Source organism: Populus trichocarpa, chromosome 11, assembly GCF_000002775.5.
Source record: "Populus trichocarpa isolate Nisqually-1 chromosome 11, P.trichocarpa_v4.1, whole genome shotgun sequence".
NCBI classification, from domain to species: domain Eukaryota; kingdom Viridiplantae; phylum Streptophyta; class Magnoliopsida; order Malpighiales; family Salicaceae; genus Populus; species Populus trichocarpa.
In genome coordinates, this window is record NC_037295.2 from 17,779,135 (window position 1) to 17,793,582 (window position 14,448).

The 14,448-nt window shown below is 27.5% G+C and overlaps 1 protein-coding gene across 1 annotated transcript; it reads left to right on the plus strand.

The window, feature by feature from the left end:
- The first annotated feature begins 8,423 nt into the window (after nucleotides 1–8,423).
- Nucleotides 8,424–9,251, plus strand: LOC7455024 (E3 ubiquitin-protein ligase ATL59). Its single transcript, XM_002317015.4, has one exon. The coding sequence runs from the start codon at nucleotides 8,636–8,638 to the stop codon at nucleotides 9,176–9,178; it is 543 nt and encodes a 180-aa protein (XP_002317051.1). The 5' UTR covers nucleotides 8,424–8,635; the 3' UTR covers nucleotides 9,179–9,251.
- The last annotated feature ends 5,197 nt before the right edge of the window (nucleotides 9,252–14,448 follow it).

Here is a 14,448-nt window from a genome sequence, read left to right on the forward strand (position 1 = left end):
AACAAGTACAAGTATACATAAATAAATAAAATCAGTGTAGACACACATTAAAAAAAAACAAGAAATAAAAGTAATTGCTTCTAGAAGCACAACCTTCACAAATTTTAATCTTTTAAAGTTGATGTGACTAGAAATAATTTAATTTTAAAAATTTCAAAAGCTAAGAGATGTGATGCTCTCAACCATGCAATCTTTTTCAAATTTTAAAAGGTTTTAATAGGAATAGCACAACTTGGTTGCAAGTTATGTTATTTTTTTAATTTTTTTTAATTATAATAGTTTATAAATTATTTTTATTAATTATAAATTTATGAGAAAAAATCTGATTATTATAGTATTTTTTTTTGTATTTTAAAAATATTTTTATGTTTTTAAATTAATATAATATATTAATATTAAAAAAAAAATTAAAAAAAAAAAATTTAATATATTTAAAAAAAACTATTCGGTAACAACCATGAAATATCCAATCAGCTACGAAATGTCATTTATCATAGATGTCATGTCACCGTCACTTCACCTTCCCTTCTCCAAGTGAAAAGGGTTGCTTTATCGATAACGGCAAACAAACGTCCATCTGATGGTGATGTTAGAAATTGTGGAAGCGGGGCGTGCACGGGAAGCAGCTGGATAGCATTTGGTATTATAATAGTAGTTTTTTTTTTAGAAATATATTAAAATAATATTTATTATTATTTATAAAAATTAAATTTTAATATTAGTATATTAAAACGATAAGAAAATAAAAAATTTTAATTTTAAACAAAAAAATCAATCTTTTTCCAAATAATTTTTTACCCTAAGTTTTGTCTCACGTACTCCCAAACATTTCTATTAATATCATAGAAAGGTTAACAAATAATATATCGATAATGGCAAACAAGCGTCCATTTGAAGGGGATGTTAGAAATTGTTTAAGCGGCAGTTTGGTAGGTGACAGTAGCTGACAGTAGATATTTTTTAAAATATTTAAAAATATATATTTTTATTTTTAAAAAATTATCTTTCATATCAAAACAATTCAACAATATATAAAAAAAATTAAATATAAAAAAAATTAAATTTTTACCCAACAATGTTGAGGTGATGTTCCCGAAAGCTACCTAAGTTTTGTCTCACATGCTCCCAAATATTTCTAAGATCATAACAACTTTGAGTGTTTTTGTACTCTAGCATAGAAAAATACATAAATAAATAATATAGTGTAAAAAATATTGGGATAAAAAATACAGTATAGAGAATTCAAAATTTATGACTTTTTTAAATTGTAAAATTGATGAATTCAACATTTCATAACTATAGAGGGGAGAGAGAGAAGACAAGAAAAAATTGGGGTCAAAAAGAAAAATTAGACTTAAAAAAAAAACTAACAAAAAAAGCTGAAGTTAAATAAAAAAAATTAAAAAAAAATGCAAATTCACTCGGGTTACCTTGACCAACCTACTCTCGAAATAACAAAACAATAAGAGATGCAAAGAAATGACAAAGCTTAAGGTCAAGTAATTTAATAAAAAAATGATGAAATTAAAAAAGCATTAAAAAAATTAATGAGTCCACCCAGGTTAACTCGATCAACCCGCCACTTGTGACATGAGACCAGGTTAAAAAAAATTAGACTTTCATAAAAAACACCCAGCAAAAAAGACCAAAGATAAATAAAAAAATTACTAAGAAAATACAAGCTAACTCGGGTTAACTTGACTAACTTGCCCTCAGGATAACCAAGTATAAAGAAAATTGAAAAAATCACATAGCTTAAGGGCCAACAATTTAATGTTGAATGATAAAATTATATAAAAAATAAATTTATTAAGAAATTTGAGTTATTTATGGTTAACTTGATTAACATATTACCTGAGATATGAGATCAGGATAACACAACAAAAAAATAAAGCAGAACAAACAATGAAGTTAAGGGCTTAATAATAAAATGCCAAATTATGAATTTTTTTTAAAAAAATCAATTTTCAATAAAGGATTGACCTGTTGGAAGGCAAGCACGAAAAAAATAACAAAATAAAATATTCAATCGTAAAACAATTAAAATCCAAACAATGCAAACCAAATATGATATAAAAACAAAATGAAAGAAAATCCTCCCGCGCTAAATTGCAAAACAAACTGAGAAAATGATTAAAAAAAATAATCGAAAGAATGAGGACCAAAACTAAATATAAAATCAAATGAAATTAAATATTTAAGGATAAAATTGAGAAAATGATAAATCAAGAAAAGAATAAGAATATAGTAATCAAAACAATTATGACAAAAAAATGGATTATGAAAACAAATGCAACAAAATCAAGGGAAAAATTGCAAAAAAAAAAATATTAATCAGAAAAAAGTATAAAACATAGAAATAGAACAATAAAAAAATAGAGGGATCAAATCGGATTAAAAAATAAAATTGAATAAAATGTCCAGGAATGAAATAAAAAAAATTCTTACAAAAACATCAAAAGCCAAATAAATAGTGATCAAAAGAAGGAGGGTCAAAATTGATCAAATCACAAACCGGAGGACACAATTGTTTTTTTAAAGTCAAGCTCGAATTTCTAGGGAATGAGAGAGAGAAGAGAGGAGAAAGAAAAAACTCCACCCCGGCCCAACCATACCTCCTTCATCAACATGCGTCACACTGCTAAAAAGAGGACGACTCGCCACTCCCAACATCACCACAAAAGCAAGTTTTTGGTAACCAGAAAAGGGACCTCACGTGCCTCTTGAATGGCATAGAGGCCATCACTCGCTAAGGTGTACGTTGCCCGTGTCAGTTTTGTTTTTTAACAATATTTAATAAAACACGTTCAATGGTTAATAATTTAATGGCAAATGATAAAATTAAAAAATAATAAATTAACTTATGACTCGAGATATGAGACATGGACAACCTAATAAAAAAAAAGCAAAACAAATCACAAAGCTCCAATAAGTCAATGTCAAATGAAAAAAAAAACACCAATTTTTAAGAAGGATTTAAAAAAAGACCAAACTTAAACTGAGTTCATCATCGAAACTGGTGGACCAAGTTATGAGAGTGAGATTACTTTGTAAAAGACAAACACAAAAAAATTACAAAGCAAAATTCTAAATCTTAAAATTAAATTAAATTAAATTAAAACAATGAGGACTAAACCATGCACCAAAAATAATTGAAATAAACTAATGAGGGATTAAATTGAAAAATAAAATAAATGAAGAAAAGTATATAAAAAAAGAGCAATAATAAATAATGGGACCAAAATTGAAAAACAGACAAAATGAAATTAAATTATAAAGGAAAAAATCAAAAATATATTAATACGAAGGATAAAAGAATGAGGACTAGATTGGATACAAAACAAATCTAATGAAATTAAATGATGAGGGATGAAATAAAAAAAAAACTTCAAGAAACATTAAAATAAAAAAATAGAAATCAAAAGAATGAGAAATAAATTCAAAACAAATGCATTCTGGAGGATATAACTAAATATTTAAAGGCTTTGCACAAATACCAAGGTCCAAGGAGAGAGAAAAGAAAGGGAGGAAGAAAAAACTCCATAGCCGCTGAACCGCCGCCATCCTGACCATATATGTCACTCCAACAGTTGCGTCGCTATCTAACACGTTGAATGAGACGACAGTTGGAAGCTTTTGGCTATCAGAATACACCTCATGCACCTTCAAAATGACACACGGGATGTTGATACGTGAACGCGTGAACAACATGTGTCAACCTCTTTAATTGATTTATTAACATTTTAATAATGCAAATTACTAAATGGGATTCAAGGGCATAAAAATATTTCAAAAAAACCAATTTGCAAAGAAAAAAAGGCCCTCCCAAGCCAGCCTTAATTTTTTTAAGTCAAAGGTTGTATATATCATTTTACTATGTAAAAATTGTGTAAAGACAAAAAAAAAAAACCCTTATTTGCTAGGTCAATATTTTTGAGCTTTGAAAGATTCAATCATTAATTATTAATTAATTGTGCAAATAAATGCAAAAAATATACAAAAGCTCATGTACGAAAGGCCATCTTTTTTAGCTTTCGAGGGCAACAAAATATTTTAGAGGAGAGCATGAAATAACCTATCCCAAACATTTCAATCCAATACACAATCATCAAAAACCCAAAATCAATTCATCAATTTCTTTTAGAAGTACGGCATCAGTTGTTTACGTAACAAAACCATCTCAAACATTTTATCATCATGATTTTTAACTTATTTTTTATTTACTTAATAAATTGTATTTTAACTCCCTTATTTATTTATTTTAATTTTCTTTTATATTTCCCTTTACGAGCTGAAACCTTTTCGTTTGATTAATTTAAGGGATCTTATTTCTCCAAAATAGAAAAAAAAAATACAGAGAGATATATATTAGCTATCACTTAATTTTTTTATATAATTCTTCTTTAATGTTATTACGTTCTTCTTCTTATTTTTTATTTTTTCTTAACATTTCAGTACATAATTACGAGTTGGATCCTTTTCGTTTGATCAAACGAGGAGATCTTTTGCTTATTCATTAGTTGCTCATATAAGCATGAGAGAGGTTCCCATCTATATCTTTATTTTCAAAAGCATTCCACCACAAATACTTTTTTTATATTTACTCTCAGTAAAAAAATATTTAGATTACGGTTATTTTTTAAAATATTTTTTATTTAAAAAAATATTATTTTTTTTAAATTTATTTTTAATATTAGTACATCAATGATATAAAATATTAATTTAAAATAAAAAAAATTATTTTTTTTAAAATACCTTTAAAATACAAAAACAAATAAATTAAAAACCTCTGAAGTTTTGTGATGACGTGGTCAACCACTAAGCTCAGGAGGGGATAACTCCTCAATCACTAGCTAGGCACAACTTTATCAGTCGCGCACTTCACTAGCTCAGGATTGTCCTTTACGTTTCTTAGTAATTTTGTTGCCTTTGATTGATGTTTGAGAGAGACGTAAAGGAAGTGGAGGATAAAGGATGTTTATCTGTGTTGGATCATCGTCTTTGCTTTTTAAAACATATTTATTTTTTAAAAAGTGATTTTTAAAAAATTATTTTTTAAATTTTTCTGTATTTATTTATTATTAAAAAAATGATCAATGAAAAACACTTTCCAGTCAAAGAAAAATTTAACTTGATTTTCAGGAAAATGTTTTTCCTTTTGACTATGTTTGTTTTCCAGAAAGTGATTTCCGGAAAACCACTTTCCAAACTTTCATGTGTTTGTTTGTCATTAGAAAAATTGGTCAACGGAAAACACTTTTCAGTCAAAGAAAAATTTGGCTTGGTTTTCAGGAAAGTGTTTTACTGGAAAATTTGGATGGAAAACACTTTTTGAAAGTTGTGAAAAATTTAGAAATGTTATTATTTGCTAATTATATCAAATTTGATCATCAAACTTTTGATTGTTATATATATTTTGTTTTGAATATTTATTTTTTAATTTCATATCTTAAAATTTAATTTTTATCTTAACTTTGGTCCTTATTTTTATAATTGCTATTTGCTTTTTCCTTATCATTTTTTTATTGAAATTTTTTATCTATCAAATTTGGTCCTCATTCTTTTGATTGTTACTTATTTTATTTGAAATAATTTATGAAATGTTAATTATTATTATTTTAATTTCTTTATCTTTCAATTTTTTATTTTTTATTTGATCTCTATTATTTTGATTATTATTTATTTTATCTGAGATAATTTATGAAATTATATTTTTTTTTTCAATTTCATTCTCATTCAACTTTTTAATTTATAAGATTTGTTCCTCATTATTTTAATAAACTTAAAAAAAATAAAACATTAATAAGTTATTTTCCAGCTCATTTTCCATAACATAACCAAACACTGGAAAGTGTTTTCCAACTTATTTTTCATTACACTACCAAATATCGGAAAATACTTTCCTAGAATTCACTTTCCTGAAATTCACTTTCCCCGAAATTCACTTTTCAAAAGGAAACTACTTTCCAGCAGACAAACGGGGCCAAAGTTATAGTTTGAGAGCACGGATATTTTTTAAAGTATTTTATATTTTAAAATATATTAAAATAATATTTTTTTTATTTTTAAAAATTATTTTTGATATCAGCACATTAAAATAATCTGAAAATATAAAAAAATATTAATTTGAAAAAAAAATTAAAAGTTTTTCAAAAACACTTTTAAAAAACAAAAACAAATAGATATAAATATTACTATAATTTTTGACATCCTTTTCTTTACAAGGTTTTAGCTAACGTTTATTATTTTATTGTTATTTAAAATTCTTGAATTAAATATGTTTTAGAGGTGTGTTTCTGGTCAAAATGTGTCTAAAATGGACCTTTAAGATTAAAAAAAAAAACCTTGGCCTTGATTTTTGGATTACTGATATGTTTGAGAAATTATTGTAGCGGATGATACGTTGTTCTTTGTATCAAATTAATTTTGTTTTGACAGCCATTTTTAATTAATCATTTTTGGGATTTATTGAGCTTTGTTTATATAGTTGTAGTGCTAATTGGCCGATAAGTTTAGCCCTCGAAAATATTTAGTTTTATTAATTATTGTTTTTATAAAAAGAAATTTATTTTGATTTTATTGATTTTTATTTTCAAAATATTTATAATACAATAAATATTGTTAAACACATAGTAACCTAAAAAATTGACATTATGTTAAGTGTAGGAGAATTATTTCTCCTCGTGCATGAGTGCTATGAAATTATTGTTCATAAGAAAAAATTTAATAAAAAAGACAAACTTCATAGAAGTTCTCGGATTTTGAGGACGGTTTTGATTAGGTTCCTAGCTTAAATTAGATCCTTAATGCATCCATGAATTCTTAATCATATCCTTCTTTAGCTTTTAATGAAGAAAGCTATTACATAATCACATAAACACCACGCGCACGTGCACACGCACTATATAAGCGATATAAGCCCTAACATAATTACATTTCTTCATATAGTCTGTTCTATAATGTATACATGGAGGATTTCAGAAAATTCAAGGGTTTTTAAAGGGGCAAAGAGAAATCACATGATTTTGAAATGATTACTTAACCATTTCGTTAGCTTAAAGTAATAAAAGGATCTAATTGAAAATCTATTGATATGCCGGGGACCTAATTGAAAAAAGAAATTTATTTGAGATCTACTGGAAATTACTCTTATAGGCTGGGTATCTTTTTGAGCTTTGTCCTAAAAAAAATAATCAGTAAAGGCCCCTCAGCCGCCTCCAGTTTGGTTGCAAAGTCCATTTCATAATCTCCACTGGATCTTATCAGGAGGAGGTCTTTCTCCTGTAGGATGCTTTATAAAATGAAAAATATTTCGGCTGCTTGCCAGAGACAGACTTTTCCTGTTTTCTGATTCATAAGGGACCCAAACTGAGAAATCTACGCATCATCATAGATTTAAATTGAAGGAGAATTTAATTTATTGACATTTCTGCTGAAGATTTCAATTTGGGTGGCTAATAAGCCAATAAATAAATTCCATATGACGAAGTCACCATTATTTCTATCTTCTTTCTCCAATTTAAAAAAGATGGTGTTTATCTCTCATGGTAACTCCAACATGGTCTCTCATATTATTATTATATAAGAAAAATGTCAATTTTTGTTTTAAACTTGATCCCATTTGGAATTGTGGCGGCTTTTGTTTTTATATATTTTTTAAAATGTATCTACTTTGAAAAAATATTAAATTAATGTTTTTGTAATGTCTCTAGATGATTTTAATGTATTCAAAAAAAAAATATTAAAAAATTATTTTAATGTATTTTCAAGTAAGAAATATTTTACAATATAATCTTAAACATATATTTAAATTCAAAAATAACATTAAAAGTTGAAATTTATCTGAAATTACAAAAAAATACAGTGATAAAAAGGTTAGAATAAAGACTTCAATATTAATTATTTTTTGTGGAAAAACAATCTTATTCAAAACCCAAATTATAAAATCCACTTTCTCACATTTCACACCCTACGACTAAATAAAACAATTTTAATATAAATATATATATTTTAGAATCTGTTTATTTTTGTGTTTTAAAAATATATTTTTTTAAATTAAATTTTTATTTTATTTTTTTCTTTGTTTTAAATTGATTTTTAGTTTTTTCAGATTATTTTGATGTGCTGATATTAAAAATAAATTAAAATTAAAATATAAAAATATTATTTTTATATATTTTTAAATAAAAAACTCTTTAAAAATATAATTACTATCATGATCCCGAATGGACTTTTAATATATAATTAGATTTGATGTTCCATGATCATTAAGGATTCAAATATAAAAAATACAGTAAATAAAATAAATATTTTATTGTAAATGTATCTAGATAGATGAAAGTTTGCGCCAACAAGCTTTTAAAACGTTTTTAAAAGTAGGACTGTAGGACCATATATATTTTTTTAAAAGAAAACATGGTTTACTTGGAAGGTAAGACGTGGAATTGTCTTCTCTCCCAACTTTTTCAGCAGGCCATAAATATTGCCTGACCACTTGCTTAAATCGTAGTTTCCTATGATATTTCTCTACCCATTGAAGTGTTCCTCTCCATTATAAACCCTACCTAGCCAGTCGCTTCCTCTTCTTCTTCAACTTCAAGCCTCCCTTCACCCCCCTCGGAAACTAAAAATAAAAATGGGGATCTCCTTTGTTGCAGTGAAGATGCCAAAATGTTTTGGTCTCCAATTTCTTCTAGAGTTCCTGACTTTCATCAAGTTGTTGTTTCTATTGACTCTCAGCAATCTACTTATGTCCAGGCCACTTCGACAACCTTATAATACTGATCAAGATCAAAATCCCACAGAGGATTATGTTCTTGTAATGGGTGAACTAAGTCCATCTCCGATTCCAGTCCCAGTTTCCGTTCTAACAAGGCTGATCAAGAAGAAGCTTCCAGTGATGGCATTCAGCAGCTTGCTTGAAAGGTTAGTGAAGCTTGAAGATGATCAAGAGAGCATGTGTCCTGTCTGCTTGGATTGTATTCAGGAAAGAGATGAAGTCAGAGAACTATGCAACTGTTCTCATGTGTTTCATATGAAGTGCCTGGATAGTTGGGTGGATCAAGGCCAGGTTACCTGCCCAACTTGCAGGTCCATGCTGTTTCCAAAGAAAATGGAAGCTGCTGAAATGTTTATATTTGCTCATGATGATTCTGCCATGGTTGAGCAAGTTAGCTAAAGTTATCTCCATCTACAGCTCTGTAAATGATCTTCCTCGATCTAATTTATGATACGCTCTTTGTTTCTGTGCCTGTCTGATTTTCAATTTTCAATTTCCTCATCCTCTACAGGGATAGATCTTATCAGACTTTCACCAATCAAACGAACTAGCATGGCCCCTCAAGGTCTGAAAGGTTTAGCAAAATTGGCGTCATCCAAGATTCCAATATAGTTGAATGTTATTGATGAAGGCAGTCTGTGAAAAGATGCCCCCCCCCCCCCCCCCCCCCCCTTTTTTTCACAAAAAGAAATTATTAGGAAATTGATCTTTGGAAATAGACATGTTTGTCACTCGACAGTCATGCGATTCTCAATTTGGTCCCCAAACAAATAAATTCTCAACTATATCCCCTGTTTATCAAACATTACCCAATTAATCACATCATTAAGATTTATGACAAAACAACATCATTTTTAGACAATTAAGTCCTTCCTGTAAATGATTTCAAAGGAAAAAAGTATTAATTTGAGGGTTAATAGGTGATGGTCAATATATAAGGGACCTGACTAGAAATGTATTTTGATTGAAGATCAATTGAGAATTGGGTGATAAATATGTCCTTTTTTGTGTGTTTTATGACACAAAGATACGAGTCAAAACTACAATAACTATTGGGAATAAATACATAATTTTTAATTTTTAATATTCATGCAAATCTACTTCTCAAAAGGTTTTTATAATCTTTTATTTAAAAAAACTAAAAAATCCCAATAAAACTCAATAAAATAAAATAAAATAGGATAGTTATTTTCTTTAAATAGAACAACTAGAAAAATGTAATTATACTGAGTAGAATATGAAATCCACCTCTAAACTAGTTTCCTTCTAAAATAAGAGGAATGTTAGATTCCGAGGTAATTAGGAGTGTAATTATTTTTATTTAATTGTCTCTAATTTTTTTATTTGAACTGGACCAACATACCCTTGCTTCCACCAATAATAATACGATTGTTATAAGCTAATGACGCATTTGCTAATATGTATTTTGTTATTATATTATAAAAATTATTATTACACACACACACACCTTGTTAACTTAATTCCAAATTTGTTTTTCTCAGACTATTACCTTTTACAATACGTTTGAAAAACGCTTTTGAAAAAATTTTAATTTTTTTTTACTTTAAATTAATATGTTTTTGATGTTTTCAAATCATTTTGATGTGCTGATCTCAAAAATAATTTTTTTAAAATAAAAAAATATTATTGACATACTTTTCTAAGTGAAAAATATTTTGAAAAACAACCACAATCACATTGTCAAACACGTACCAATAAAGCCGAGATGACAGAGCCCCGGAAGAGCAAAGCATTGTAATTAGAAAATATAGTATAGTTTGTTTAGTGGGAGACTAAATATAGTAATAAAAACCATATTTCATTGATATTTTAAGTTTTTCTCTCCATTTTATTATTTAAATTTAAAAAATAGAAAATACATTCCTTTGTGGAAAGCTAGAAGAATTTTTTCCACTGAAAAAACTAAAAAGCATTCAAAATTATAACTATTTGTTAAAAAAAAATTACAATTTATAATTGTCATCTTAAGTTTTTATTTGGGAAAACCTAACGGTAAAATACTACCCATATTCCATTCAAATTAAAAATTATCATGAGGATTTTATCTTTACCAATTCTTTTTATATTAGATTTCTAATAAAACAAAAAAATTATAACATTAATTAAAATATGAAAAAATAAAATAAATAATTTAATGTTTTCTATTGCTAAAAAAAGTTCGTATGTAAAATACTAATATGGTATTAATTATTATCTTTGAACTTATAAAGAAAACCCGTGTAAATTCCAAATTTAGTATAATTGAAAAACTCAAAGGTAGTTGTCTAGCTCTTTAAACAAGGAAAATATTGTATTTAAATAGACAATTTTAATTTTTTACTTAATTTATTTAAAAAGCTGGAGTATTATTTTATCTATGATATACATTAAAAATTTGAAGGCCCTTACAACGAGCTAGTCAATGTCCTTGCCTCATTAACAGTGAGAATGTTGAAAAAAATAAACAAACAAGAAAATTGGCAACTACAGTAAGTTTTAAAGATTGGACTGGAATTTCTGAACTGTGAATTTTTCAATGTTTGTTAAACAAACTGATGATTAACGGACAACGTCTTCAAAAGACGGCAATTGCACCATTATTATCAAATGGGGTTTGTCATTTCTAACAAGACTTTGGAATCAACGCATGACTCCTTCCATGTAGTTTAGAACTAGTTATTTTTTTAAGATATTGTTTTTATTTTATTCAATATTAAATGGTTTTAAATTTAATATTAAGAATAAATGTTGTTTTTTTTATATAATAATGATGTTTTTATGGATCCGGTAATTATACGAATAGTTTGTATATACCTGAATTTAAAATGTCCAGGTTCAATATAAACTGTAATAAAATTAAAATATATATTGGAATAAATATTAAGAAACTTTGATTAGATCGAAGTAATTAATATTTGACCAAATATTTCAGGGATTATCTAAAAAAGAATGAGATTCTCTACACCTCTTAGAACATTACATTCGGATGAAATATATATCCAAGATTAAAACATTGGATATTTAATCTGAACCTTAAAAAACATAAAATCTCTATAAATTTGGTAGGACATGTCATTCATCAATGAGATAAGGATCTCTCATGGAAGTTGTGAATGACATGTTGCTCATAATTGATATGTCTGTCAATTACTTGGATATAATAGATGATATTTATTTCAAGAAATGACTTAAAGCTATGGACTTCGTGTACAAACCAAGTTTGGAACTTGATTGATATACCTGAAGGGATAAAACCCAATGGATGTAAATGAATCTTTAAGAGAAAGACTAATTTGTTACAAAGGGAATCACTAGATTAGAATTTAAGTTAACTGAGTTATAGATAAAGATTGGGGTTCTGGTTAAAGGGAATTGTCATATTGGAATTTCAGGTTAACCGATGTATAAATAGAGATTTAAGTTCTGGTTAATGAGAATCACCAGATTGAGATTTCAGGTTAACCGAGCTGTAGATAAAGATTTTGGTTTTGGTTAAAGAGAATTACCAGATTGAAATTTTAGGTTAACCAAGGTTTAAATAGAGATTTTGATTCTGATTAATAGGAATCGCCAGATTGAGATTTCTGGTTAATCGGGCTGTAGTAGAGATTTTGGTTCTGGTTAAAGGGAACCAACAGATTAGGATTTCAGGTTAACCGAGCTATAGATATAGATTTTTGGTTTTAGTTAAAAGGAATTGTCAGATGAGGATTTTAGGTTAACCGAGCTATAGACACAAATTTTAGTTATGCTTAAAGAGAGTTTGTTAGATTGAGATTTCAGGTTAACCAAGCTATGAACAGAGATTTTAGTTATTGTTAAAGAGAATCACCATATTGGAATTTCAGGTTAATTAAGCTATAAACATAAATTTTGATTTTGAATTGAAAGGAATCATTGAGATGCAGGTTTTCAGGTCAACTGAGCCAAGAACAAAAGTTGTTAAGATGAAAGAATTCATTTCCCGACGGAAACAATTAGATCATAGTTTTGATTGAAGGGGATTGTTGTGAAGACAAAGTTTCAAGTCAACCGAACTAAAAGTTTTGAGAAGATTAGGTTTGAAGAACAGTTCGTTTGTCTTTACAAACTTACCACGCAAAACACTTGATAAGTCTTTGCTTCATAAGTATTGTAAATAGGGGTTATATGTTGTTACTTATTTTTTGCTCCCTACATAAACAAAAAATAAAAAAGGATAGGGAATTTTCAAGTTTAATTTGAAAAGCTTTCGGATCTTGATTGGTTATAGGTAGCTAATCAATCTACTATGGAATAAAGTTTATAAAATTGATCACCTAGTAAAATTTAAATATAATTTAACATTTAAATCAAAAGTTATGTTTATATTTTTTTTGATAGTTCATTTGACACAACTAGACCTCTTCTTTGATTTTGATGTGTACATTTAATCCGTAAATATCTTCAGTAAACTTTTTACTTGGTCTAATTATATTAAATTTGTATCCAACTATCATCATTGTATGGTTATGATTTCGATTAATCCAATACCTGTTAGAATTAAGATATATTCTTTGTAAATATGTTTTTAGTTCTGTTTTTTTTTTTTTTTATGTGCTAGAAAGAGGGCTAGAAAGAGAAATGCATTGTATGCTGCGAGGTGTGAGGATATTTAGGATACAAGTTTAAGAATTCTTCAAAATGTATTAGTTCCCGTAGATACACAAATTATCCATGGTTTTATAATGATTATACTAACCCTAAAAGTCAAGTTTTATTTCATATTAGTTGATAGAGCTTCCAGAACACAAGGGTTGATCAAATGAATAATGGCAAATCTGTACTCTAAATATTTTATAGTACAGATTGACCATTCATGTTTTTCAAGAGCTTCTCTCTTTAATCTGTACTATAAATATTTTATTCATTACATCATGTGAGGATGTTTGACCATTCATGTTCTTCGAGAGCTTCTCTCTTTAATCCCACAAATTTTCATGGCACATCATTATTTTTCTTTACCCGTGGTGATCCTCGCATGCACTTGGGATATGCATTTTCTCGGCATGACTACACGATCTTCACCTCTTCAAAATATTTCCACGCCATTCATGCCCACAAAGACACTACACGATCTTCACCTCTTTAAAATATTTCCACGCCATTCATGCCCACAAAAGCACTACACGATCCTCACCTCTTTATATTTTCATTTTTAAAGTGGATCAGATACACACAAAACCGATAGGGAAAAGTAAAAGCAACCTGCAAGAACACGTGCCTCAGCACAAAAACAAAACATACAAGCACGAACAAGGACACTATCAAGTATCAAGCCTGTCGATTTCTAACTCTGTTTAAAAAGAAAAACTTGAAATTGTACCCGCAAACTATCATCAATCAATCAATTTGGATCCTTGTTTCACGTTCTAGTAGGAAACCAATACTTGGGAACGTGTTTTGCTACGGGTTAAATGTTTTTCAATAAAAATTTTATATACAGGTTTCCCAACATATTTTTAGTTAAAAATTTTTTAAATGAATATATATATATATATATATATATATATATATATATAATCAAATAAATTGAGAATTATATGTGTTAATAAATAAAAAAAAATCACAAATAATAACTGATAGGTCTTGGTTTTCTAAAAATATCCTCCATTTAAAGGCCATCACACGAAAGTCATAACTTAAAATGG

Excerpts from the sequence above, each read along its gene's own strand:
- LOC7455024 (XM_002317015.4), top strand. The coding sequence starts at position 8,636 with ATGGGGATCTCCTTTGTTGCAGTGAAGATGCCAAAATGTTTTGGTCTC.